General features: G+C 41.3%; 2 protein-coding genes across 9 annotated transcripts in view; one reads left to right on the plus strand and one right to left on the minus strand.

The window, feature by feature from the left end:
- The first annotated feature begins 382 nt into the window (after positions 1–382).
- LOC136556874 (aldo-keto reductase family 1 member B7-like) lies at positions 383–8,118 on the plus strand. The gene is made up of 10 exons (XM_066550288.1): positions 383–520; positions 1,170–1,337; positions 2,216–2,332; positions 2,981–3,058; positions 3,514–3,636; positions 4,922–5,028; positions 5,221–5,302; positions 6,296–6,379; positions 7,216–7,298; positions 7,612–8,118. The coding sequence occupies exons 1-10, from the start codon at positions 452–454 to the stop codon at positions 7,652–7,654; spliced, it is 954 nt and encodes a 317-aa protein (XP_066406385.1). The 5' UTR covers positions 383–451; the 3' UTR covers positions 7,655–8,118.
- Positions 8,119–8,850: 732 nt separating this feature from the next.
- Positions 8,851–27,782, minus strand: part of CALD1 (caldesmon 1) — a 172,215-nt gene continuing 153,283 nt past the window's right edge. For 6 of the 8 annotated variants that reach the window (XM_066550472.1, XM_066550471.1, XM_066550476.1 and 3 more), the window contains 9 exons: positions 26,057–26,309; positions 23,745–23,885; positions 17,266–17,309; positions 17,090–17,168; positions 15,648–15,776; positions 14,576–14,671; positions 12,039–12,119; positions 11,778–11,811; positions 8,851–10,489 (listed from right to left, as the gene is read on the minus strand). In XM_066550472.1, coding sequence (XP_066406569.1) covers positions 10,458–10,489; positions 11,778–11,811; positions 12,039–12,119; positions 14,576–14,671; positions 15,648–15,776; positions 17,090–17,168; positions 17,266–17,309; positions 23,745–23,885; positions 26,057–26,309 — 889 coding nt within the window. In that variant the 3' untranslated portion in view covers positions 8,851–10,457. Of the gene's footprint in view, positions 10,490–11,777; positions 11,812–12,035; positions 12,120–13,602; positions 13,659–14,575; positions 14,672–15,647; positions 15,777–17,089; positions 17,169–17,265; positions 17,310–23,744; positions 23,886–26,056; positions 26,310–27,782 lie in introns of those variants that run through there. The other 2 variants (XM_066550474.1, XM_066550477.1) reach the window with 2 other exon arrangements.

The following is a 27,782-nucleotide window of genomic DNA, read 5'->3' on the forward strand; positions in this document are numbered from 1 at the left end:
TTTCTACTTCATCTTTCTGTTCTTCTCAAGGACAGTGAGGAAGATGGTTTTTTAGTTAGCCAATCAAACAGACTCTATCATATCACTCTATAAAAACCATGCGGTTCTCTAGAATAAAGCTTCTTTGCTGTTTCTACAACACTGCCTCCTGCCTGCTCCTGTGTCATTCTCAGCACAGGAGTGGCACCCAAGTGCCATATCCATGCCCCTTTTGAGAGCTTCCAGGGGTGCTGATTCTGCTGATCCTTTGCAAGAGAACGCATGCAAAAGCGTGCCAGCTCGGCTGCTGAGACATTTTGCTCTGGGTTTGCTCATCCCTGCAGCCTCAGAGGCTGACGGGCATCCCGTGTGTGTCGCCGGTGACGAGGCGGGGAGGGGCGAGGCGGGGCCGGGCCAGCTCTGGTCCTTATAGCGGCTCCGAGCGACGGACAGACAGACGGACAGCGGCAGCATGGCCATCCCCTGCGTGGAGCTCAGCAACAAGATGAAGATACCCGCCCTGGGGCTGGGCACCTGGCAGGTACCGGCGCAGGAGGAAGGCAGGGAGGGAGGGAGGGGATGCGGCGGGAGATGCCGAGATGCGAAATTAAGTTAAAAACAATAAAATAGAGAAGGAACCAGCCCTCCAACAGCGGGATCCGTGCCCTGCGTGCGCAGGATGCGGCCGATGGCGGCCGCCGCTTGTGTAACCGGGCGGGATGCCAGGAGCGGGGCGGGGGGAGCAACAGGCGAGGGGAAAAGGCAGAAAAAAAATATAAATTAGGGGCTGGAGAAGGTGGAAAGAGGTACAGAATAAAAGAAAGAAACCAAGCAAAAAGAGAGAGCGGCAGCGCTCGCAGCCCCGGGATGGGGTCGCGGTCGGAGGGGTCTGGGCACGGACCCGCCCCGGCCGGGAGGATTTGGGGAAGGCGAAGTGGCGAAACTCCTTGGGCAACACAGGGAGCAAAAAGGGGAAATGACAGTGGAGGCTGCGCTGCTGGCAGTGCAGAGCTGGAGGTCTTGCAGAAACGAACTCCTTCCCTGCAGGAACGCCGCTGTGCCTGCAAACTCCATGCAGGTGATGAGCAAACGCCAGGAGCAGATGGAAAAGGGGACTGTGAGGTGTCACAGCACTGGGACCTGCCAGGGGGACATGGCAGAGCTCATGGCTGCCTTCTGTTTGCTTCCAGGCTCCTCCGGGTAAGGTGGAAGAGGTGGTGAAGTTTGCCATCGACGCTGGCTACCGCCACTTCGACTGTGCCTACTTCTACCAGAATGAAAATGAAATCGGGAACGCAGTCCAGCAGAAGATCAAGGAGGGAGCTGTGAAACGGGAAGACCTCTTCATTGTCACTAAGGTACAAGGATGCAGGATTATTGGGGCATTTAGCTTGTCTTGCAGTGAAACCCTTATTGTAGCTGTAAAGTCACATAGGGACCTATTCCCTTCACTGACATTCCTTCAAGGTTTTCTTGTTATTTATTTGCATCTCATCCTGTATTTGCAATTTGGACTTGGCTTTATCAGGAACTGCTGTCAACTTAGGAAAGATATCACAGCTATTACTGATCTAATAATTTCCTGACATCGATTAAGTCAATTGTACCAGATGTTCAATTGGACACACCCAAGATAAAGGGGGAAAAAGTAAAAAAAAAAAAAAAAAAAAAAAAGAAAAAGGCAAGATAGTTGTCTGGATTCATCAGTGCTAAGCAAGACATTTGAAAACTGTCATGTACAAATGTTAATCCTGAAAGGGAGCAGAAATCAAAGTATTTTATAGGTGTTTTCTTCATTCCTTCTGTCATCCACTCGTCCCAGACGTGCTCCTTCACAAAAAGAACAGTTCAGCTAATAAATTAGGGGGTTTTCACCAGCAAAACCAGAAAAATTTGAGTATAACTAAGATTTCCCACGTTAAACTTCGTTTTTGTTAAAGAAATGGTTTTTTTAATAATACTTGCTCTTCAATTTAAACTTGAATTTTGATTTCAAAAATGAAGCAAAATTGATAACTGTCCTCAATGTGGACAGTTAAAAGGGACAGAAAGAGCTGCTCAATAGTCAAAATTTAGGCTGAAAAAAAAAAAAAAAATTTAACACTAGCAGCTTTGCTGTGTCAGATGCCAGATTGTTACATTCATACCTGAGAATATCTTCTCATAAATGGGAATCCTGACTCCACCTTCATGACCGTTGGCTTTGAGGACAGTCAGGCTTGTCCTCTTCCCACAGCTCTGGAACACCTTCCATGAGAAGTCCCTGGTTAAGGTAGGGTTCCAGAAGAGCCTTGCTGCCCTCCAGCTGGACTACCTCGACCTCTACCTGATGCACTTCCCCATGGGATTCAAGGTATTCCTGCTCTCCACACCTTTCCTCCTTCCCTGCCCAGGAACACACTGAGTTCTCTCATCTTCGCTGTGGCCATCTTCGTCACACAGCTGGGATTTGGGGTTCATTTGGCTCTTCCCTGATCCCTGTGGTAGCAAGAATTAGGTGTGTTTTATCACAGGGGTCTGGCTTTGCATGCCTTTTGGAATGAGATGTAGGTGTGAGCACCCTGGGCCCTCTGGTAACCAGCACAGGTTATAGCATGAACATCTAGGTTTTTGGGGATGTTGGCTTGGCCTGAAGTAACCAGCAGTGAAAAATGAAGCATAGCACAGAAGGAGTGTGTTTCTTCCCCCAGTCTACATCTGTGTAAAATAAATAAGAAACTAGAATAAAGGGGCTGTGGAATGTCAGTTCCTTCCTATCCAGGCCTGCCAAAGTTACATAATTATTACTAATCCCCACACTCTTTGCATGCAGGGACTGATTTTGCAAAATATGGCCCTCATCCAAAAAAAGAATACTAATGGACAAGAATAATTTTTAGTTATGCAAGATGTTTAAACAACCTGCTAACTTGCTGCCAGTAGATGCAGTCCAAAGTGCTGGCACACTGTAGGCAATTACACACTTTAAAAAGTCTGTGTATTACCTGCCTTGGTTTTACAGGCTGGTGAAGAGCTGCATCCCCTGGATGACAAGGGGCACAGTATTCCCAGTGACACAGATTTCCTGGACACATGGGAGGTAAGTCACTATTTGCCCTTCAGAGAAAGTATCAGCTCTAAAGATGGAGCAGAGATCTGTGTGCAAAATGAAATTGAGGGATATGTTTGGATGTGAAGGACAGCCACACAAAATTGTATTTCAACCTGCTTGTATCTCTTGTTTTGGGGAGCAAGGGGATGTTTTTAGTAAGGCTAAAGAGAAGGAAGCTATCAGCTCTGTAGTTACTGTTCCTAAAACATTTGGATACACACAATGGTAAAACCAACCCTTCAGATTAATCTAGGTGTGGCTGTTAATTTACTGGGTGTTCATACATTAGGATTCTATTTTCCTTTATGAGCTGAGATACTTTTATGTAATCTAATCTAGAGTGACTTGTTTGTTCATTTGCCACAAGCTTGAAAAAAAAAAATAATGTAGTTTGACAGCAATATCACCAACTCACACCCACCTTGGTTGTCCTTACTCATTAGGCCATGGAGGAGCTGGTGGATGCTGGCCTGGTAAAAGCCATTGGAGTCTCCAACTTTAACCATGAGCAGATTGAAAGAATCTTGAACAAGCCAGGACTGAAGCACAAGCCTGTAATGAACCAGGTGAGAATTTTTTCCTTTCCTCAGCTAACCTTGGAATCATAGAATTGATTAGGATTGCAATCATAGAATGGATTAGGATTGGAATCCATACTTTAAGGATTGTCTAGATCCCCCTTCCATGAGGCTGAAACCTTCCACTTAGAAGTATTCCTAAATATATTTAGAATATATGTGTGTGTATACAATCCGAGTATACCTAAATTCATATAATATATAATATACATGTTCTATAAATAATATATAATAGATATTTAAAATAATATATAATAATATATGATATAGAAATATATATTTAGATATATAAATAATATATAATAAATATTTAGAGTAATCTTAAATATATTCAGCAAAATCCCCACTGGAAGTTTCTGCATCAGCATGGGACTATACAGGGATGCACAGGACTTACTCATTTTTCAACATAAAATAAACCACTCAGCTTCATTATAGAAAGAAGGTTGAAGAGTACAATTACATAACAAATTCTCACCACATACCTCATGAATGTAATCACAGGACAGCAGCAGCTTAGAGACCTTCTGATTTTCTTCCATTTCCAAAACTCTTTGCACACAGCTGAGGGTGCTAAATGCCCATCTCTTCCAGATGGAGAGTACCCAGGGAAATCCCCACACCAGCTAGATGTAAGTTAACTACTGTACGTGTTTTTCATGTCACCGTGCCTGCTAGTGAAGCTCCAGTGTTACAGACAGCTGGGTGTGTGCACAGGGCCACGTGAGGAGCACAGACACAGCCCTGTGGCCATGCCATGGCTTGGGCAGCTGAGCAGCATCCCCATGGAGCTCCTGTTGCTTTCAGGATATCTTAGACAAATATCTGTTTGCAACATGAGCTTGCTTCCTTAGGGTAGGTTCAGATCATCTCCCCAAGCTTCTTCAGGAATGAGAGAGGCTCCTTGAAGCAAGGAGATGTTAGGTGCATCAGAGCAGAAAATAAACTTGAGGTATTCTGAGCTGCCCCTCTGACGATGCAATCCTGCCCTGCAGTAGTCCAGGAAGGCTCATTTCCCAGATTCCACACAGATAACACTCTTCTCATCTATTTTTTGCTTTCTGTGGGTAATACAGAGCATGAGAAAGCGCTATTCTCTGGTAACCTTCTAGATACTGCTGTGACTTTAATAACTTTTTTATAAGATAGATTTGAATCATGATACTGGAAGTCAAGTCTTCACATTTTCTTTGACACAAGAGGATTTAAAATTTAATGCTCTGCAGCTCAGCAAGGTCTGCCTCTTTTATCAACCATCTTTCTGTGCTTGCAGGTGGAGTGTCATCCATACCTGACCCAGGAGAAGCTGGTCAAGTACTGTAAATCCAAAGGGATTGCTGTGACAGCCTACAGCCCCCTGGGCTCTCCTAACCGCCCGTGGTAAGAGAGCACTGCAGCCTTTCTGAACACAAAACACTGCGGTTGAACTAGGAAGATTATTGTTATTGTTACTGGTAAATGATAGAGTTAAAATGAGAAGTTCTGTTGTCTTGATGCAGATTGTCACATGATGTGACAATCCTACAGGGAAGCCATCACCTTTCTACTACCACCATCTCTATTTTTTAACAGGGCTAAGCCAGGGGAACCCACACTTATGGATGACCCCAAGATTAAAGACATTGCAGCCAGACATCATAAAAGCCCTGCCCAGGTAAGTTCCTCCTCCTTGGATGTTTTACAAGCCAGTCCTAGCAGATGCTACTATCTCTAGAGCTACATTATAATGTATGACTCTTTGTATTTGAAGAGTCTCTTCATATGTGAAGAGTCAAATTAATGACTCTTCATTCTGCCCAAGTTCTTAACAGCATTCATAAAAATTATCAGCTATTTTCAAGGAGGTCTTGAGTGCCAAATTTTGGGTTGGACTGATCAGCAATAGTACATGCTTACCTCAGGTGTTCACCTTCCTAAATTTTTATTCCTTTCTCCAGCTAAGTTATTCTTCAGAAGAGTCCTGTAATTTGGAGACATATTTGATTGCCTCCAATCTGCTTCTGTTCACAAAGAATTATTGAAAGCTGCTTGATTATTTAAAATTTTTTTTTCTCTATATTAGTTTGCTAGTCACACAAATTAGTTGTTGCCTGGGGTGTGCAGAGACTGCACTTCAAACAAAGCCACGTGTTCACGTGCAATCAAAGACAATCGTATTTTAAGACAGGTAGAGCAGGATGAAAATATTGGATGGAACAGTTGGGGTTTTTTGGTAGGGGAAAACTTTTCAATTCTGTAAATATGTTTTTCCTTTTATGGACTTCCAAAAGTGGAACCTTTGTGAGTACTTACCTGTGAGCCCAAAATAATCTGTAGTGTCATTATGCTCATTGAGTCTGAGCACTCATGTAATACAAGCCAGAGCATCATCATTTTTCTCCCCTTGCTACTACCCTAAACAAAACCAAACCAAATCCTGCAAAAGGCACAATGTAGAAACAACATAGGCTAGAAAAAATTATGGGCTTGCCAGTCTTCTGTCAAATACATGAGCAAATCCTGGCATATCAAACTCCTGTGTGCAAAGTGGTAGTCTTCCAAAGAGTGAAAAATAAATTGTAGACTAAAAGAAAAAAAAATCCACAAAATGCGTTTGAATAGATTTCTTGGGACCTCAGTGTTCATCTCCTCCTTGTTCTTTTCCTAGGTCCTGATTCGATTTCTGGTGCAAAGAGACATCATTGTCATTCCCAAGTCTGACAAACCTCACCGTGTTGAGGAGAACATGAAGGTGAAATTCCCTTGGGAAATGCTGCTGCCTGGTTTTGTGCAGGATGGGCACCCACGCCCACAGCCCCTCTGTGTTTCCAAGCAGCACCTGGGGCACTGGAAGGGGGGGCACAGAGATTTGAAAATCTGGGGAAAAGTGCTTTGTACCTGCTAGGAGAGAAATGGGTTACACCAGGGCTGTCTGAGCTCTGCTGCTGCAGAAAGGGAGCCCCAGGTCTGGACTTGCCCTTGGGGAAAAGGTTAACAAGTCCTTAGGGTGTAAAGGAACACGCTGAGAACAAACACCAGACCTGTTAGAGTTTGTCTCACTGTGAGGCTGTGGCTCCCCTTGGCAGTGAAGTTTAGCTGGATGTTTGCTCATAAGGTGCGGCATCTTACACAATACCTCTGTATTGCTTTCAATCCAAGGTGAGAGGGTTTGGAGTTATTTTTCCCATGAACCCCTATCAATAACTCTTCAGATGATGACCTGTGAGGCAACTATTTGCAGTTGATATCCAGTAGACCTCTCTGGTTGCAGAAAATTTACCTCCAGTTCCAGTATTTGTGACACATCCTGAGCACCTAAAGTCTCTGTGTGCATTACAACACAAAATGCAGCCATGTTGGAATTCAGCCACCCAGAATTGTAAGACCTTGGTATGAGCAGCACCTCAGAAACAAAAGGACTATCTTGATGACTTCAAGGTTCTTATTTGCCTGAGAAATAAGAGCTTAACTGTGCTTAATGCATTCCTACCCCAAGTCCTAAGTGCATGAAGCACACTTAGGAGCTAACTACTCACAAACCTAACTAAAAAGAGCTTCTTTTTTATTTTTTTTCTCTTTCCCTGATAGGTGTTTGACTTTGAACTGTCCAAAAAGGATATGGATGTCATCCTCAGCTTTAACAGGAACTGGAGGGCAGTTCCAGTGATCCAGTATGTTCCTTATTATGCTTACTATCCATTTCTCCTATTTCTTTCTGTATTTTTACACATCCCATCTTGAAAACACACATGACCAAAACCAGAACTTTAAACTTGAATGAGGCATGTCCTGGATCTTCAGGAGGGAGATTCATTTGGAGTGTTCCCTCCAGCATGTTGGTGTTCCAGGGGCTTTCTCCAGGCCTGTGTTCAGTTTAATTACAGCTGCAGAGTACATTGGCATTTGGGGAGGGAGGCTGCAACAGGGAAATGCTGCCCAGGATACTTTCTCACTGCTTGAATAACAAACTCTTTCTCTTTTCAGAGCTGTCAACCACAAGGACTACCCATTCAAAGCAGAGTATTAAATGCAGGTCGTTCCTGCAGGACGTCCATTTACCTCCTTCCAGATTAGATGTGCTCTGCAGCTTGATCTTCATTTCTTCTTCTGTACTTGATAATTGTTATGACCAGTTACTTTTTCCTCCTTTTTTTTAAGGAGGAGACCACTAACTGATATAAGAATGCAGCAATAAGGGTGGGGTTTTTGTAAAGATGCTTAGCAGAAATCTGGTTTTGGTTAGTAGTAAAAAGACAATGTCTTTTCCTTTCCTTTTTATCTGGTCTTCCTTAATTAGAGACATGCTTAATAAAAAACCAGGAACTTAAATGGAGTTTTTTATATGTTATTTCCAGAGGGGTCAGTCATACTGGCTTGTGAGTCACTGTCAAAGAATGCTCTAATTGCATTGCTTTTTATATATTTGTGATTTTCATAGTGAATTTCTAATGCTTTAAAATTTTATATGAATAAAGTTTATCAACCACAAAAGTTGATCAGTGTAGTCCTTAAATTGTTTTATATAGTTTTTTCTAAAGTCTGGGGTTTTACAAATTTGAAATCAGATAGAAATAAGTTTCTATAATTTCTGTACTAGGACATACAGATCACTTTGTGGCTTATTCTTCAAATCGGGATTGTGCTCTAGGTAGGACCTAAAGAACAAAAGTTGCCTCACACAACCTTTCCTCTGAACACCTAGAAACTGAACTCCTGTGTGATTCCTGGGGAAAGCTGAAGGCAGCATCGTGGGCAGGGATAACTCACAGTAAAACCCAGCCAGCTGAACACAAGGGCTGCCTCCAACATCAGACTGGGAGTCTCAAACATGAACTTAGATTTTTGCAGCTCTGCTGGCAGCACCCAGGACATTACACTCAGACACAGGCTGGCTTTATCTAAGGAAAGCACAGAAAAAACTCTTATTAAAAATCACCAAAGCAAAGCCTGAGACAGCTTCACAGTTAATTGCTCTAAAATATTTTCATATTCAAATTCAAGTACTGTCATATTCAAATTTTTTTTTTCAGATTTTGCTAGGCCAAAGCCAAGCTGGTTTGTGGCATCAGGAGGGACATCCTTAGGGGTTCTTCACCTTATCTCACAGGGACTCAGCACAATTCCTACCCCACTTACAACAACAACTGCTCCATTCCTGCTCATTAACAAATGGGGCTGCTGATGGAAATATTACATTTATCGCAGATGCAGTTTCAGAATACATTGTTTGAACAAATGGTTTTTATTGCAGCTATCAGATGTATTTGAAAGACTCAGAGGAGTGTTTACAAAACCCCCAAACAAAAACCACGACAACCCACAGACAATGTCAGGCACAGTTTCACCCCCTACAGATAACTTTGTGCATCCCTAGATGTAAACAAGATGTTTCAGCCAAGCAGGGGAGCCCAGCTTTGGGTTGAAATAGAAATTTACACTTCTTGAGGAAGAAGCCAGATGCTGTAAGACATGGAAGTGGTGATAAGGGAGGTCCTGGGGGTTCTGGTGCACAACAAAGCTCTTAACAACATGCTCAGGGGCTGCTTGAGTTGCTCAGTTTATGCCACCCGTACACTGTAGGATGTAAATGCTAAACTGTAGGGCATGTAAATCCAAACCAAGCTGACGTCCTAAAGCCATGTGCTTACTATATACAAATGAAAACATCTGTAAATAAGATATTCAGGGGAGAGAGGTAAAAAGAAGCGTCACAAAGATAGAGGTTTACTTCATTTTCTCTGGACCTGGTGTAGGGCACTGATGGATGGCCCAATTTAGTGTACAGTCATTTGAAACAAGCTCCAACTCTGTTTACATTTTTCTTTTTAATTATGGTAGTTTTATATAAATTAAACTACAATGTTTTATACAAGTGACCTATTTTTGACCCTCTATACCCTTACCTTTTCCTCTTTTAAAAACTATACTTTCTTTTTAATTACCCATTACTGGGCAACTGACATTTAAATTTTTTAATACTTATCTCACCATACCTCTAATGGCAATTATGAAATCTTACTATAGAAAAGTGTGTGATTTTGTCTTTATTTTTTTTAAGCTGTGATATTGGCTAATTATGTATGTTTATTGCTAAATATAATACTCTAGCACATATTAAAGCATTCTACCATTAGTAGTGCCTTTAGGCTAAACTTTGTAAAGCTATGTGTGTATATATATTCTAGATTGCATTCAATTACTAGTCACTAACAACAAAAAGAAATATCAGTACCGCTGTCAGCTAACATAATCATCCAAATTTAGGTATTAACTTAAACTAGAATGGAAAAAATTGATACTTAAAAAAAAGTATAAAACAAAAAAAAAAATTAAAACACGTTATTGATGCAGTATTTCTCATGACATGGGCAACTTACAGAAAATATTACATTGTCAACTAAAGATATTTCTTCCATGCCTTAGTCTAAAGTGCAGAAAGAAAAAGACTTCTGTATTACAAAAGTAACCACTGGTTTTATAGGTTTACTGCACACCTTTCCCAAGCAACTTCACTTTACATGTGTTTTGGGTTGACCTCTAATGCCAGCTGAAATCACTGTTCAGATACATATTTATGACTTTCAGTAGGAGAGTCTATATATTTCACAGCATGGGTTTCTTTAGGAATAAAGGCTCTTGTGCAAAGGCAGTACTATTCTGATGAATGTCTAGACTGATTATTAAATACAGTGCTAATATACATGGTTTTAACTGGGATAATGCAAAAAAAAGACATTTTGGTAAATAAACATAAATATAAAAAGAACAATTTAGCACTTTTTCCTTTTTTTTTTCCCCAAACTGATTGGTCCAGCGTCTTTAGTGGCCTTCTAGGGTTCTTTCTCAAATTGTCTCAAACCTGCTGAGAAAGAGACAGATTAAATATGGCTTGAAACCACCCAGACACATCTCTAGAACAGAAAAGGCACATCTCTCTAGTTGAGCATGTAAGAAGGCAGGACAGAGCTGGGTGCTGCTCTGCTCCTGTACTGGCTTTGTCCCCAGGAGGACAAAATTCAGGATTTCAGTCTCTGGGGAGAGGCTCAGCAGTGTCCAAACCCCTCTGCCAGGACCGCTCCTGTGGGTGGAGAGCACCTTCCATAGGAGCAGGGCTGCACTAACCCTGAGCCAGACCAAAACCCCCTCTCCTGACACTTTGGTTTGAAAAAGGACAAGAGGAGCAAAACAATTCTGCTTTGCACAGCTCTCAGCCAAAAAGCCAAGTTCACAGGTGCACCATACATCTGGCTTTACATAAAAACACTAAAAATGTGTGGGCACACATTAAGGTGTAGAAAACCAAGAGTTTTTCTCTATTTGATCATTTCACTCTTAGCAAAGAATTGAGAGATGCTGCAAAGCATCCTTAAAGCTATTAAATTGGTCAGTGAACTTCCATTCTTCCCCACTGGTTCTTAGCCATACAATTAGTTTAATTTGCTTTATTTGGAGTGCTTTAAAATAAAAAAATATTTTAAAAAATAAATACATATTAAATAAAATTTAAAATAAAAATAAAAAGCTAAGAGAGCTATTTTGCTGATTTCTTTCAGTAAAACTAGGTCAAGTTTCACCAACCAGCGGTTTCAAAATGACAATAGCATAACTATTTTTGCTCTGAAAAGACTCCAATGCACAGCTCCAGCAAAAGCAGTTTCTCAACCATTCGTGTTTCAACGATATTTTAATGGAGTTTTTGAAAGGCAAAGGCAAAAAGGGGTTTCTGCATCAATGTGAACAGCTGCAGAATTTTAAAACAGAGGTACACCTATGCAAAAATGTGGCAATGGTTCTGTATAATAATAGGTATTACAATGTTTGCATTGTATTGTTATATGTACATCAGCAAATATTGTATCATTTTATTAAATATACCTATAATATATCAATAGCAATCATTTAATATTAAATCTATTAATTAAATTATTACATATTTAAATATTAATATATTACTATATTACTATTGATATTTAAATATGTTAAATATACTTTAAATAGTAATGTTTTATTAAATATATATTATTTTATTAAATATAATGTATTAAATAGTGTCTTAATATTATATGTATAACATTATTATATTATATATATGTAATAATATGTATTAAACTATAGAAACAGGTGCAATATATGATTATGGCACTACTTACCATTAGTCTCTGATTTTTTCCCTGTAGCTGATACCTGTTTGAAAAGCAAAAACACATTTTTAAAATCCCATATAGGAGAAAATTGTTATTTATAACAGGAAAAAAAAATCAACAGATGTCCACACATAACACAGCTCTGCCAAACAGGAACATAAAAGTGATACACTGCTTTCTGAACCTCATTGTACTTTCTTTTATAGATAACAAGGTGGGCTAGCAACAGAATATTATCCTCTAACTGCTGCTCAGAAGTATTATTACCTTAGAAGCAGCACCTGGCTTCTCCACTGACTGCTTCTCCCAGAGATTACGTTTGCCAGACACATCTCCTGGTCTTAAATCCTGTATTTTTAATGTCAGAGAACAGAAACCAACATTAGTTCAGGTTTATTTTCACTTATTAAAGAAAAAGTTAAAATGCAACTTCCTCACAAGAGAAACTGAGGAACATCCACCAGAGGTAAACATTACATTGTCTATCAGTTATAAAGAATTCTATTTCATAAAATAACTCCACACATATCCGTGTTTTAAGACAAAAAACAATCCTGTTGCATCTATTTCATATGGCACAGACTGGTCTTAACTCAGGATGTTCAACTTAGGGAGTGCAGAAAAGAATTACTGCACCCTCAGATTGTTACAAAAAAACCAAATCCAATTTTTTGGAGAAAAAACCCCACATTTTTAAGGAAAGCATTTCAGCTAGGGAGGAAATCAAAAGTAGCTTTTCTTGGTTATTTTAGATCAAAATAAAAAGATTTTATTTTAAAAATTTTTATAAGAAAAGAGTTAAAGTTTTTATGCAACTGAAGAGCAGATCATGCTCTACATCCTTAAATACAGATTTCAGCACTTAGCACTGTAATCCTTCATATCCATTTCAATTTCAATTGCACCCTTTGCAACCTTAGGATGTGCCAATCACTAGCCTGATAGGAAAACAAAAAAACAAACAAAAAAAACTCAAAAAAAACCCCAAACAAACAAAAAAAAACCCAGATAAGGTGAAGTGATTAAAGAATAGAATAGTAGTAATCTCTGAAAATGAGTGTATTATTGAGACTTTAATCAAAATTCCATAAAAAAGTCAATTAGCTTCTTGGGGAAAAGGAGGGCTGCAAATGAAAATGAAAAGTGCTGGGCAGCTGGATTGATTCTACCTCTGTGTATGGAAAATAGGAGACTCAAACACTTTTGGACAGAAGTACTCTCCTTTTCAGCAAGTATTCAAGTCCTGCATGGCTTCGAGGATTTTGTACTGCCCATCCATAGGGAGATAAGTTTTCTGCACATGAGAATTTCTACCTGTGAAATGCTCAGTGATAAATGGAAATGAAATTCCTGCAAGGGGTATTTGCACCCAGCAGAGACCCTCTAGAACTGATTATAATTTGCAGCCACACAGGGTTGCTGATGTTTAAAATTTGAAGCCAATTCTGCTCTTTAAAATGGCAGTTCAGTAGTAACAGAGGAAAGAAGAAAGCAATTTTGACCTTATCACAAAGCCATTTGCAGGGGACATCATCACAAATCCATTTCCATAGTCCTGAAATAATTTGGGATCTGTGACTTTGGTTCACTGTAAAACTGAAACCTTTGCTCTGCCTTGAATTCAATATTTTTCTAAAATCCACAAGAATCTTGATGGTCACAAAAACTTTGAACATTTCATTACTTTGGTGGAATGTGATGGGGGTGAGGATTTATTTGCTTAAATAAGAAATTCTAGGCTTCCCTTCGATTTATCCTGATTAAAAAAATAGTAAAAATCACACATTATAGATGTATATAAACCTTCATAGTCAATTATAAACAGGTTTACCTGACCAACTTAGCAAACAGACCCCCAAAGAAGAAGAATAGGAGGAGGGCACGTTCCTTCAAGCAGAGACATTGAAAGAAGAAAGAACAATCTATTGAGAAAGAGGGAAATCAAGACATAGATAGAAACAGTTTGCTGAGGGAAAAACAAGAGATTAGTTTTACATTGTCTAAAAGATGCAACTTAAAAGAAAAGAGAGAAAAATTTGGAGGCAGATTCCGTAGCGGACAATGCTGCAAATTTCAAACTCCTCTTTAAGACAAACAGGAGTGTGAATTGAGAAAGTGTTTTTCAGGCTGCACTTTTCATAAAGGGCAGCTGAACTGGCAGAAAAACACTGCAGAAGGATACAGGAAGAAATCAGGTCTTTAACAAAATCCTGAAGTTGAATCATTAACATCACAAACAATTCTCCAATATGGATATTTAGGTTCCTCATCCTTACCCTTCTCCACCCCACAGTTACCTCTTCCTGCTGGTTCCCACATTCCCAGTTTGTTACCTCGACAGCATTTTCTGCTCTAATTCTTGCTGAACTAATGGGCAGGCTAAAGGGCCTTCATTAGAAGTTACATTTAGGCTCATAAAGGACTAAATTATTTCAGTTGTGCTTTAAAACATACTTGGAAGATTTTTACAGGGCAAGGGCCAAACTCCAAGTGTGTGTAAGTGTGCAGCCTGGGGTCTGTGGCTGGTAATTTCTAAATTAATGGTAAGCCTTTCACAATAAAGGCTTACCAGTAAATAAAGTCACCCTCTACCAGAGAAGTGCTTCTCTGAGCTTTAAAGTGAAAACTGCCCTGTTTCCTCTCCCCATTTTCTGACTACAAGGAGCCAGCAGCCAGAGGGCTGGGAGCTGCCAAGAGGACACAAAGCAGAGTTCCTCCAAAGGCCATCAGCTGGTGGAGGAAGCACCCCCTGCCCCAAGAGAGAGCCCACCTACTGAAGAGATGGCTGTTCCAAGTTTACTTACAGAAGGTTTTGGAGCAGGGGATTTGTTGCCCTCTGGGGTCTTGGTCAACCACTCGTTGATACGACTGGAGACACCAACCTTCAGCCCAGCAGTTTCCTGCAAAATGATAAAATTCAGTGAGGAGACCTTCAGAATGGCTTTTTGCCCTGTTTACCATGGTTTAGATTTAAAAGCAAAGCCAAGCCTGGGTTTAATAGAGAGGTCCTCACTGAGCCTGTGGCTTGCTCAGAGACAGCCTGTGTGCTCTGAAGGGTTTGTCCCTGTGAATTACACAGTGCTGCTGCCCCCTAGTTTACAAAAATAATATACATGGACTGACAAAAACATCTCCACTTTACTGCTACCCAAGTAATAAATGTCAGACATAAACATGCTGGTTTTACCACAAGCCCAAACTCCAAAAGTCTTTAGCTTAATAGAAGAGACATCAGTTCAAATCTACTTCTTTCCTCTTGTTAAACTATTTTTTTTTCAAAAGAGGTACACAATAGAGAAGTAGCCTAAAATTTAAAACATTAAATAATTAAAAGGCTAGAACAAATTAGTAAAATTTAATTATTATCTGTAATAACCCACTTCAATCCACGGCTCCTCGTTTTGCCTATGATAAATGCCCAGCAACTCACATCAATTTATAGAAAGAAAATATTGCTTTAAGGATTTACACAGAAAAGATAAAGGTCTCACAAATACTTCTATAAATTATCTAGAAAATATCATCACTATCCTGTCTATTCAAAGCTCTTCTGTTCCCCAGAAGAATTTTGCCCTACTCAAAGAATTTCTTTGTACTCTGCTTGAATGGCCCAGATGTATTTTTCTAAGATATCTGATGTGGCTCTGGAATGTCTCATAACTGAGCTCAGTAGGTCACTAAATTCTTCCATTATACTCAATATTGCAGCCACACCATCTTGTGGCTTTCTGAGGCCTTCAGGATCCTTTGGGATATCCTTCACCAGTGATGCCAACAGGAGCAGACAGGCTTACTCACAGGAATATGAACGCAAGGCCAGGTCCTTAACAATAAGAGCACAATTCTTTACAATCACTAGGATAATTAAACACATACCTTATTTGGTGTTCCTGTCCCAGAAGGTGATGAGAAAACATTCCCTTTCTCCCACATGCTCTTGATATTACGGACACCCTCGGCTGGAACGTGCAGGTCGGAAGCTTTAGGTCTTGAAGCCTTTGTGCCCTGGGGAAAAATTGGGGCCAGTTGGTGTTTGGCATTGAGAGCTGGATTTGCAGGGTGGTTTGACTCTGGGGAATGCAGCATTTCCATGGGGCTCTAGCACTGATCATGCAAAGATGAGCAGGAGTACCCAGCTCAAGAAGTGCCACTGAGACTCTCTCAGCTTTTTGATTTGCAGTTTCACTCTTGATACAACCAGCTGTGAAAGTGGCACTCCCTTATTTTTGTGTTATTACCTTTCTAAAACCCATGGCAAACCTTAGCTCTGCACACAACTTCTCCAAGGGTTTAAAATCTTAGCTTACACCTGGCTCCTGGAAGCCTGAGCTAGGGAATCCCTTTGCAAGGGCAGGGGGAAAGGCTGTTCTGTCATTCAGCATCAGACTTCTCCATCTACCCCAGACAACAGAACCTCAGCATTCTAGGTTCAGTTGTAATCTCAGCAATCACAATATGTTTGGAAAAAGGTGTTCTTTTGAAAAGTGGAGAATTGGGTGGGAGTTTTTAGCTGTTTCCTGGGGCAAATTTGTCTTTTGCATGGTTACTAAAAACACGGAGCCAAATTTGTCCTCTTTCTTCTTTTCAAAATCCTTGTACATTTTACATATCATAGATTGGATGAGAATAAGAACCTGTATGAGTGATGCTTTGCCTCTCTCATTGCAAAGCAAGACAGATTTGGCAAGTTGTGGACAAATCAGAAACTCAGCAAAGGAAATAAGTCAGATGGCAGCTGGATACTGTGGTGTCAATCTCCTATTTTACCTTGGACTATGGACAGAAAAAGCCCTCAGTTCTGGCTCTTAGGGACAGTTCTCAAAATCACCTGGGGTCAAGTTCTGCATTTTAATGTGATTTTGATTTCCCTTTTGTCACTGCTTAACTGGTTCTCTGTCTTTGCCAAGGAATTTCACTGTCGGGTGGCAGCCAGCAGCACAGAGCCAGTTCCTTGTTCTCCTAAATCAGCTGCTAGGTCAGCTCTGCTCAGGATAACCATCAGCTCTGTGCTGACAGGTCTCTCACCAGCCAAGCAGAGGATGTGACTGTCACTCGAGATGCTGGCTGAACCCTCCAAAGCTACTGCCAGTTACAAAACAGTAAATTACAGCATGAAAGCGAAGACCCAAATCTGAGGTTTTGTTTAGATGCATCTCTAGATGTTGGTTACACATGGGCCTCAAGCACTTTGTTCTTGAAGTCACATTAAAGAAGAGTTTGTGATCAGAAAACCCTGCAATTCTTGAACAGCAAAACAAAGGCTGATTAAAGGCCCCAAAGCCATTAGTAACCAGATCCATTTGCTGGAATTTACTTACCCCAATTGCACTAGTGTATTGCTCAAGTCTACTGTCAATCTTTGAGACAACTGCTGTTGTCTGGGTGGGCTTCATTCCACTGTAGGAAGTAGGGAAGAAAAAAAAAAACAAGAATTATTATTCCCTCCACTTAAACACTGCTGTTTGAACACAACTTACTGTTTTCTTTGATTTACCTCTTTTGAGCAGATTTGTTCAAAAATTCTGTTCGCTCCTCTATCTAGAAAAGAGAGGAACAAAAGCTTTAAGTTTAGAGTTCATAAAGGGTCAGCCTGTGCAAGGCTAGCCTGAAATGTCATTTTAAATGTCAAAAAAGTCAATCTGAAAGAGATGCATTCCAACAGAAATTTCACAGACACACACAAAGGTTTTATAGACGGGAGCCTGTTATGCTACAGATTCGTAAGAGTAGATGTATTTTCTGCATGAATGTTTGCATCCTACACGTTTCCTCAGTGCCTCATATGTAACAAGAATAAACGAACAACACAGAAAGAAGGGAAGAAGTCTATCTCATGGAAGGGACTGATATGCACAAAAGCCTATGTCATCCTCATATCTCCCACACAAGAGCAAGTATGTATCTCTTGAGACAGACAGATAATAAAGTTGGTATAAATTTAGTAAAGTTTTTCTGAGCTGAGGGATCAGACTAGGCCAGGTTTGGAGCTCAGCCACAAAACCTCCCTTACTCATGTGTGTTTGGAGGACACGATCAATTTAAATTTGGGCTCCAAAAACCCATCAGTGTAAACCCTGCTCATGTTCAGGCAGCATCACTGCTGAATCTGTATCTACCAGCTGTTATTATACAAACTGGTATCTGACATTTCATCATTATTTTCTACTCTGTAAATACGAAAATATTGTGACATCCCCAAGGAGAAAGACTCATGAAAGTCTCATATGGCTTCTGTCAAATCTCTCAATACTTTGAAAACAAAAAACTCGATCCCTGAATAAAGCTTTAAAACATTTCCCTTTGGGTGGTGGGGAGATGGGGAATGTGTGCATCTATTTGTATTCAGAGTCAAGAAATATTTTCATCAAACTTCCTCAAGTCTTATCAACATTGCATTGTTCCATTTCTCATGCCAGGCTCTACAGTTCCACTTAAAAGTAAAATACATGCAAGCAGCTCTAGGGGATTGAAATGATTAATAATCAGCCTGGCTGGATTCCTGGGGATTCCCCACTCTCAGCAGGAGCTCTCCATTTCCAATTTACTTTAACCGTGACTGCTCTGGCATTCGTGCCTTTAAGACAAGGCAATGACAGCCATTCCTTTAAATGGTTCTCTTCAGTGCCTTTAGCATCCAAGGCTATGCCAGAATACCAAATCCTACAGCAATCCCATCAAAGGGCATGCACAGTTTATTTCTCAAGCCCTTGCAAGCAGGCAGTTCACTTGAGTGCAGAATTTGCCAGAGGAGCTCACTGGAGGAGCTCCAGCTACCACCCACCCAGCTCAAAGGCACCTTGAAACTCTAAAACATACATACAATTTACAGAGTCATTTCCATCACCAGCTTTAGCTGCCAAAACACGAGCTAAAAGCAGTCCTGAGTGCAAAGATGGGCTTTGCCAGGACAAATCCCCTGTTTCAGTGGAAGGATGTCACAAGGTGGCAGCAAAAGACCGGCAGGAGCAGGAGCCCTGCACACCCGCAGGAAAAGGTCACAGCTCTCTCACCCAGAGGAGGTACAGCTGGCAATGCCACAAAACCAGCAGGGAAATGGCTCAAAAGTGACCAAACAGATCGAGGATGGTCACTTGAAACACATGGCCTCACTTCTGCTATGGTACAGTAGGAGTTTCCCCAATGCTGACTTCTGGGTCATAACCAGCAATGCAGGAAAATGATGAGTTATTCCAGCAAGAGCCTCCAGCTTATCTCCAGATAAACATCAGTGAAACCCTGGTGGGCAGCAAGGACAAATAATATGGACTCTCTCAAAGAACCAGGACTTATGGCAACTGCCTAATAATTCATTTATTGGATCTTCTCACTCTTTTTATGTGCAGGCAGGGGAGATGCTGCTGCACAACAGGAAAGCCAGCTAACCAGCTTGAGTGGGCACTGGGGGAAGAGGTGGGAAGGAACAGGAATATTTTTCTTGTGGTTGTGGTAAAAAGACAAAAGTGGGGTTGTTCTTTACCCACTGGTAACAGCAGTTCTCAGTTACCAGTTATCACTGTGTATTACTCAGTTATTACTCAGTTATCGGCTGTGGGATCAGGAAAAAGTCAGGGGTTGTTCAGAAGAGGAAAATGGAAAAGCAAAACCAGAAAATAAACAGAAAAGAGTTAGGAAGAAACCCTCAGAGCTGAGCAAGGCCCTCTGGCTGGGGAAGCATGGAGGGATAAAATACCTTTTGCACATTTATGTGAGGATTTATTCTAGAATATCCCCCTCAAAAGATAGCAGAAGCAGACATTGAATACACCTAGAGCAAACAAACCTCTACACATGTGTATTCAACATAGAAGTCAAACACATTTAGACTGCACAGCAACATCTAAAGGTCATTTACCCACTGCACATCACACAAACTCCATGCAAAGAATTTAAACCGTTTGGCACATACAGTAAACAGTATGACAAAATAGATCTGTAAAAGAAACAGGCAAAGCAAGGTGGTTAACATAAAATTCAAGATGTTTTCTCAGTTTTTGGGAAATAAGAATAATCTTTTTACTGCATTTATCTTATCAGAATCTTGTTAAATAGCTTGGACTATATTCTGTGACCATGGAATACTTTCAGAACACACACGTACTCAAAAAAGTCAACTCTAATTAAATTATGACCAGAAAGAATGAGTTAACACACAATATGAGATCATGACTTGGGAAACAAAAATCATTGGATATTCCCACTAAAACTTGTTACAGAAAAAAGTATTACATTGATTCATAGGAGTTTTAAACTGTGGATTGGATATTATACAACAGAAAGTTGTAAATTGGCCTATCTTCAAAAAAAAGGTCACAGAGGAAGTGGAACAAAAAACAAACACAGAAAACCCCGTATTTTAATTTTGCCTCCTATCCAACATGTGGAAGGACCTAGCAGAAATCCTCTGGAGCAGCAGTCCCTGGGAGAGGCTTCTCCTTATCCCCCCTGAGTGGCTCACTCAGCCTCTTGCTTCACTAACCACAATTATGCTTTTCCCTGCTGTCAGCAGCACCTGAGCAGAGTCTGCCAATTCAGCTCAGTTTACCTAAAGACTCCAGTGCTGCCATCAGCATCAAAGATTGGGAACAGCAAATGTCACATATCCTGTTCTTACCATTCTGTTTTCCCTCTGCCTCGAGAATAGCTCATCTAGGGAGAACTGATTGTGTGGAGTCTAATTCTTTCCAATACCCCAGCTGTCAGGTACTGAGAGAAATAATGAGATAAAACAAGACAGGTCTTTAAAGAAAAAATTGTTTTAAAGTCTTGTCTGCTGGGTTAGCTGTCAGCAATGCCTTGCAGAGAGTGCTGGCTGCCACATCAGTCCCTGCTTCCCAGGAGACATTTTCTCCAAAGACAGGGATATCCCAGCCTCCTGCCATTGCTCCCTCCCCTCGACACCTAACTGCTTTTGCACTTCTCTAGTGGTGGTGCTCATCCCCAAGAGGAGACTTATTATTGAAATATCCTGTACTCTCCTGGTTTACACAGAGAATAGAATAAAAAGACTCAATAACCTTCCTTCTCAAAAAAAATATGAGGAATGAACTTGTCTGAAGAGCAAAATGATCAAAGATTTTTCAGGAAACGACATTCTTTGAATGCATCATGTTTTGCATTAACTAAATTAGGCAAAGGACAAGCTAGAGGCAGATGGGAGAGCAGCAGAGCTTGTTCCAGGCTTTGTCCTTATGTAAAAAAAACCAACAAGATACAGGACAGAGGTTGAACAGAAGTTTGGTACCACTGCAGACCACAGGGTGTCCACCCAGCCCTGAGAAATGCAAGCTGCTTCTGTCCCTGAGCTAGGGATGAACTTGGCCTGTATTTATTAGGCTTGTTTTCTTTTCACTGTCCCCTCAGAAGGAACCAACCCTCGAGCTGTCACTGAAGGACTCCACACTGTGGTATCTCTGCTGAAGTGTTGCCTCAGGTTTGAGAGAAACTCTGTATTTACCAGTTAAAACAACAGGAGCTGTCAACACTGATTTTTAGAGGCCAGACTAGACAATCACAGCAGGTTTTCCTCAATATAAGCATATATGTATATTTTGTCCATGTTCATGTATGCACATTTACATTTGGGCATCCATGGGGAGGAGCTGCACATCTTGGTCTCTAAGTTCTGAGTCTGCAAGCCAAGCCAGCCCATGGCCTGCCTGGTGGACAGATGCAGCACCCATGGGATGGCAATATGCCACCCTGCTGCCCAGTTAAGCTCCCTTCTTCCCTTTGTTCTTGAAGTTCCCTTGGCAATCAGCACCACCCTCCTTCCCTCATACTAGCCACTCCTATGAGCTTCTTCTTCTTCCCAAAGCTTATCACATCAGGAAGGACAGGGAAGGAGCAAAAAAAAAAGTGCTTTGCCGGATTGTTACCCAGGAGAAGTCAGAACGTGCACATGTATCATGCATTAATTTTACACAGAGCCTCCCTTTTTTCAGTCTTAATTCCAACCACCCACCCACCCCTGTGCATTTGGGATTCTCACATGACTCATGGCAGATCTGAGCTGATACATCCATCACAGGAGAAAAGCTGTGCCAGATGCTTTACAAATCAAGAGATAACTTGGGCAGTGCAGGGCAGACAGTGAGAGAGCTGCATGCCAACCAGCTGAGACCAGCCTGGGAAGTCAGTCCAAATTAAAGGTAACAAAATAGACTGCCTTCTCATAACTGGATTTTGACATCAAGTTTCACATCAGGTTAATAAACTCAGATTACTCTCCCCTCAGCTCTTGACCACAGGATTCCAAGAAACAGTTTGGGGTGTGAACTTCTACAACATTACACGTCTACACTGGCCACCCACAGACACTGGGCTGGAATCTGCAGAGTATCACCAATTTCTCAGAGACAGAAACAGAGAAAGAGGAAAAATGTGCAGAGCTCCATATATCAGGTTTTGTAGCAAACAACTTCTACCTAAAAAGACACAAAACCCAGCATTAAAAAACATACCTTGCAGCCTAACAACATTTTAAAAATGTCAGCTTTCCTCTGAAAATAGACTTAGAATAGTGTTACATCTGTACAAAAGGTATCTGAAAGCTTTCAGCCTCCTGCCAAGTCCAGTGTTTTTTCACACTTTCCCCAAAACTAGGACCTATATCCTTTTTACTTTGTGTGTTCAAGTACAATTTCCTCCATTCTGAGCCTTATGTGAATCAAAGCTCCATATGTATGTCATAAAAGGCATCTCAATAAACAGAAGAAAAGGAAGCCCGCCCAGGAGGGCTGGGAAGAAGCTGTACATTTGTAGTGTCTGTTATAGACATCATCTTTAGCAACCAAAATGGCAAGACCAGGTTTAACTAATCAGACTAAGCCATGAAGCTTTGCAATCTTTTGTTTACAACTGCGTGCATTCTCTCCCAGTATTTCAGGTTCAAATGGTTCAAATCATTTGGACTCAGTATTTGCTAGAACTGGACACAAAACAGACCCAAATCCCCAGATTGAATCAAAGTGTAGCTAAAGCTAATTTTGTCCAAATGCAATTTTTCACTCAATAGTTACAGTTTTAATCTCATGGAGATCCAATTTATGGTTCAATGGGCTCCTATCTGATTCTTTTCTCTCCTATTTCCCACTAAGTGGCCCTTTTGACAAATGTTTTGGATTCTTAAACGACTAATGACACAAAATGCAAAAAGGAAAAGAACTTTGAAAACATTAATAGATCTGCAGAGCTGAGAAATTCATAGATTTGAGCTGAGAAAGCAACTAGACTGAATTCCAAAACAATACTCCCAATAATTTCAGTGGGGCCAGGATTCCTCTTCCATGCTGAAAGACCATTTAATTGATTTATCACACTTCTAATATAATATAGGCCACAAAAGACCATTTAGAAATCCTGCAGCAACAGAAGGGTGAGGTTTGTAATTTTTGTTATGTAAGAAAATGAAATCCAGCCCAGTACTTCTAGATGTTATTTTTAGGGGGATTAGACATAAGCTAGAATTCCCATGCAGGTCAATTACAATTAATGATGATTAGGCTGAATATGCATAAGGACAAAGTAATCTGGCAAGCAAGACAATAACTGTAGATGTGGAAGGAGTGAGAACATTTGTGACTTAATGTTCTTAAGAGATCTTTTCCAACCTAAATGATTCTGTGATTTTACTCCAGTTCACAAAGCACTCCTATAATAAATTTAAAACAACACAGTATTACTGCTCTAAGTTTCAAAAATCATTTTCTCATGGAGGTGAAGATCCTTTTTCGAGATTCTTCATCAAGAAGAGACAGTTGCCAGTCTATTCTCTATTTCTAAGCAGGGATTCTAATTTTCAATCATCCCAATGAATTAAGTCTTTCAGCTAGAGGTTTCAGGCTAAGTCTATCAAAGCATTTTCCTGTGTTTGATTACAAGGATTTAAACATTGCTTTTGATGTTGGACTGTTGGTTTGGACTACAAGCTCCACTGCTTCTTATGTCCTGTATAGATGCTAGTGGGGAGGTTACCTTGAGAGATGAACCTTTAGGACTGAGACATTTAAATGGTTTCTTGTCTTCCGACACACCCTCTTCCGGCATCTTTTGGCGTTTCTCAGCAGCTTCAGCCCTTCTTCTTTCGATTTCTTCCTTCATCCTCCTCTTTTCCTCCTTGAAAAATATGAATGTTTACTCATTCTTCCAGAATCTATATCACCATCACAGGGCTGTGCAGCCCTGCAAATATTTACCAGATTTTCTAAAAACAGGTTTTTATGCCCGTTGAAAAAGTTCAGTGATCTGCCTGAAATTTATAAAGGTGTTAATGCCAATCCATCAGTGTTAAAGATGCCAGAAAGTCAATTAGTATGGGCTGTTCTAGTGGCTCCTCACAGTAAAGTCACCAAATTTACTGTCATGGAGCTCCACTTAAACAGAGAAAAAGGCTCAAGCTCAGTTTCTCCGTATTCTCATGTATCATATTGGTATTGTTCTTCGGTCCTTCTACTCTGACATTTATTGTGCCAAGGTTAATATTTAACATGAAAAAATCAATAGGTGGCCAAGAAACCCAAGATTAAATGCTTGCAGATCTCCCTCCAGAGATGAGTTTTGCTTCACAAGCTGCAAGTTAAACCAGGAGCCCTTAAAGCAACACCACTGTGAGCACTGGTCAGTGGGGTCTGACCAGCAAGGCATTGTGCAGTCTTGGCATCTGCTGAGTTCTGCTGTAAAGAGCTCAGAACATTAAAGGAATTGGCATTCAGCTGCCAGATACCATCAGTATTATTCATTTACCATTTGTTTTCCAAACAACTAGGATTCCTAAATGATGCACCAGAGACTTGGAAATCCTATTTGTAGAGTCCCTTGGCAGAGGAAGTACAAGAAAACAGATGTGTTGGATACTCAATATTTAAACAGACAAGAATATCTCCCTAATGAGATCTAGCCCATTGTAACTATATATAACATTAGCATTCCAGCCCATCTGCAGCAGATAAATTTTGACATGCACTTTGTAATTCAATCTGCATAATGTATCAAAAAAAAATCTGTGGCTATAGCATTGCCCCAAGATTCCGAATCCCCAAGAAGATAAGAAATTTGCAGCTATCTCAGAGGAAATCCTGACTCTAAAAAACAGATTTTAGAGCCCTGTCTGTCCTAAGGCTAGAATTAGAACATTTTTTCATACCCTGGATGTTGTGGTGTGTTTTTACTCTTAATGGCATGTTCTGTTATTGCCTAAGTTTATGGTTTGGTCCAAATTATCAATCTACCCGGAGTTCCCTGTCAATCCTACCTGGTGCCAATACCCTGCTTGGAATTCCCCTTCAGAAATCCCCTAAAGTAAGACCTCCCATTAGTCCATGTGACCCAACCTCCCCTCCACGTCCATGTGGGGTCCTTGTGGCCCTTCCCTCATTGGAAGATGCTTTTGTGAACCCTGTCCTTTACCCCTATCCAGGATTATTTCAGATTAGCTGCTGATTTATCCCCTCCCCTTGAACGTCCCCCTTTTAAAAACCCCTCCACGCCTGTGTTCTGTGTCTTTGGTCCCTGACCTTTCCATAGAATAAATCCTTTTGGAAACCAACCTAAAGACCTCTCCCTTGTCCTTGCTCCTGCTCTTGAGGATTATCAGCTTGTGCTGTAGAGATAAAGCCCCACAGCTGTATCCCAGACTGTGCTGCTTTCTGGGAACAGCCCACCTTTGGCATGGAGCTGTGAGCTGGCTGGGGAAAAACCCAGCACTGCATCACCTGGATGCTGCATGTTTTACCTCAGGTCTTCACTAGACAATGCTGCAAAGAGCTGTTGACTAACGCAAGGAGAGTGAAAGTAAAATAGTAATTGTTACTATCATATTTTCTGAAAAATCCCTTTGCTAGGATTTTTTCTCCTGGGAAGATGAAAAGCCTTAGAGAAAATGAAAACAATAATTATTTGATTTGCTTTTTTTTGTGTTTTGTTGCTTTGGAATGTGGTTTAAATACTGTTTACCAACTGGTCATTGTTTGATTAGTTTCATGTGAATTGTTTAACTTTAATTTAACTTCCTTTAACTTAATGACCAATCACAGCCAGCTGAGTCGAGGCTCTAGCGAGTCACAAGTTTTCCATTAGTATCTTGTTAATCCTTCTGTAAGTATCCTTTCTCTATTCTTTAGTATAATTTAGTATAACATTCTTTAATATAATATAATAACATCATAAATTAGCCTTCTAAGAACATAGACTCAGATTCATCATTTCCTTCCTGCCACAGGGCACCCTAAAAACACCACAAGTAATAAATGGAATAAACCCAAGTGCAACACTCCATACTTCACACTCACCTCCTCTCTGATTTTTCTCTCAGCCTCCTCCTGCTTCTTCTTCTGCTCCTCTTCCTCCAGGATTTTCCGGCGCTCCTCCCTCCTTTTCTTCAGCTCGTCCAGCTCTGCCGCTGCCTCCTGCTGCTTCTCCTTCAGCTTCTCCAGCTCCTCACTCTCGCTCTCGCCCCGGCGGCGCCGCTGATCCTCCAACCTCTTCAGCGCCTCCACGCCCGGCTTCGCCTCCTCCTCTGCCGCGCCCTTCGCACCGGAGCGCCTGGGAAGGCAAGGAAAGGGAAAATGGTGCCGTGTTGTGATTTCAGGGTTTACCCCAGAACCTCAGGTCCCTCCCCGGTGTATCAGTCACCTCTCCTTTCCCCTCCCTGACCCCTGCTGAGCACTGTCTGTCAGTCCTGGAATTCCAGAAGGGTGTGGAGTGATTGGCAGATTCAAAGGATGCCCTCTACCCCTGGGGGGGCATTGGGCCATCCAAGTGTCCTTTGTCCCTTAACACCTCCTCTCCTGTACCTGGTTGGCGGCTCCCTACCCTTTCCTCTCCCTGGGGTTATAAAAGGAACAGCAACCACGAGGTTCAGGCAGTTCTGTTGGAGCTGTTGCTGCATTCAGAGGCCTCTGGGCCAGAAATAAAACTCTGGATTAAAAACATCCATCAGAACCGACTCCTTTCCCTCACCATCGCCTTAAAGCTTCTCTGACAGAGGGAAACCTGAGGAGCAGACCCTGTTATGGGGGGAAAGGTCCATCCCAGAGCCACCAGAGCTCCTGCATGCCTGGACTTGTCTCCAAGTGTCCAGCTGCAGCACCCAGCCAGCCAAAAGTGTCTGTGAGGTGAAACACCACACACCCAACCGGCCAAAAGTGTCTCTGGGGTGAAACACCACAGTGCCACTGTTTGGTTCAGCACCAAGGGCCAGACAAGCTCAGGCACGTCCCATCTAGCTATATTGGTAATTATTCCTATACATAGGAACAGGGCAAGGAGCCAATAGGGTCTAACAGCTTTTTGAGGGAAGCTTCTTGTGTCTCCCTAGACCAGGGAATGCCACCCCCCCTCCCCACCCTAGGGTCTCCACAATTACCCATTTTTTATATTATTAAGAAAGCTTCTCTGAAGGATCAACTGAATCAACACAAAATGACAAAACAATCAAAAGCGCACATAAGACACATAAGACAATTTTCAAAATGCAAACAATTCTGAGTCCCCAGTGTCTAAACAGATTTTCTTAGAGCTGGCAGGAGGGATGCGGGGTTTTCTTAGCATGGTTTGTCAGGAAACCGAGTCAGGAGAAGGTTCCTTCAGCAGGGACTGGTTCTCTGCCACCTGAGGCAGTGTTGTTGGCTGTAACTGGGTCTGTACTAGGTACAGAGTGGTGTGTCTGCTGGAAACTCCATCCTGGGGGGCCATTCCCTGGTCTAGGGAGACACACACGAGAGCAAGGTGCTGCCTTCTAAGACTTCTTGCTCCTTGCAAGCTGTGGCTGGCCCAAAACGTTTCCATCGGGAAAAGAGAAAACGAAGAAAGAGGAAAGACTGTGTAGAGCTGAATATGTCAGGTTTTGTAGCAAACAACTTCTACCTAACAAGATAAAAAACCCAGCATAAAAATAAAAACAAAATTTACTTTGGATGCTTAACAACATTTTTAAAATGCCAGCTTTCCTCTGAAAATACACTTGGAATAGTGTACCTGTACAAAAGGTACTTTTGTACTGAAAGCTTTGAGCCT

Source organism: Molothrus aeneus, chromosome 5, assembly GCF_037042795.1.
Source record: "Molothrus aeneus isolate 106 chromosome 5, BPBGC_Maene_1.0, whole genome shotgun sequence".
Lineage (NCBI taxonomy): Eukaryota > Metazoa > Chordata > Aves > Passeriformes > Icteridae > Molothrus > Molothrus aeneus.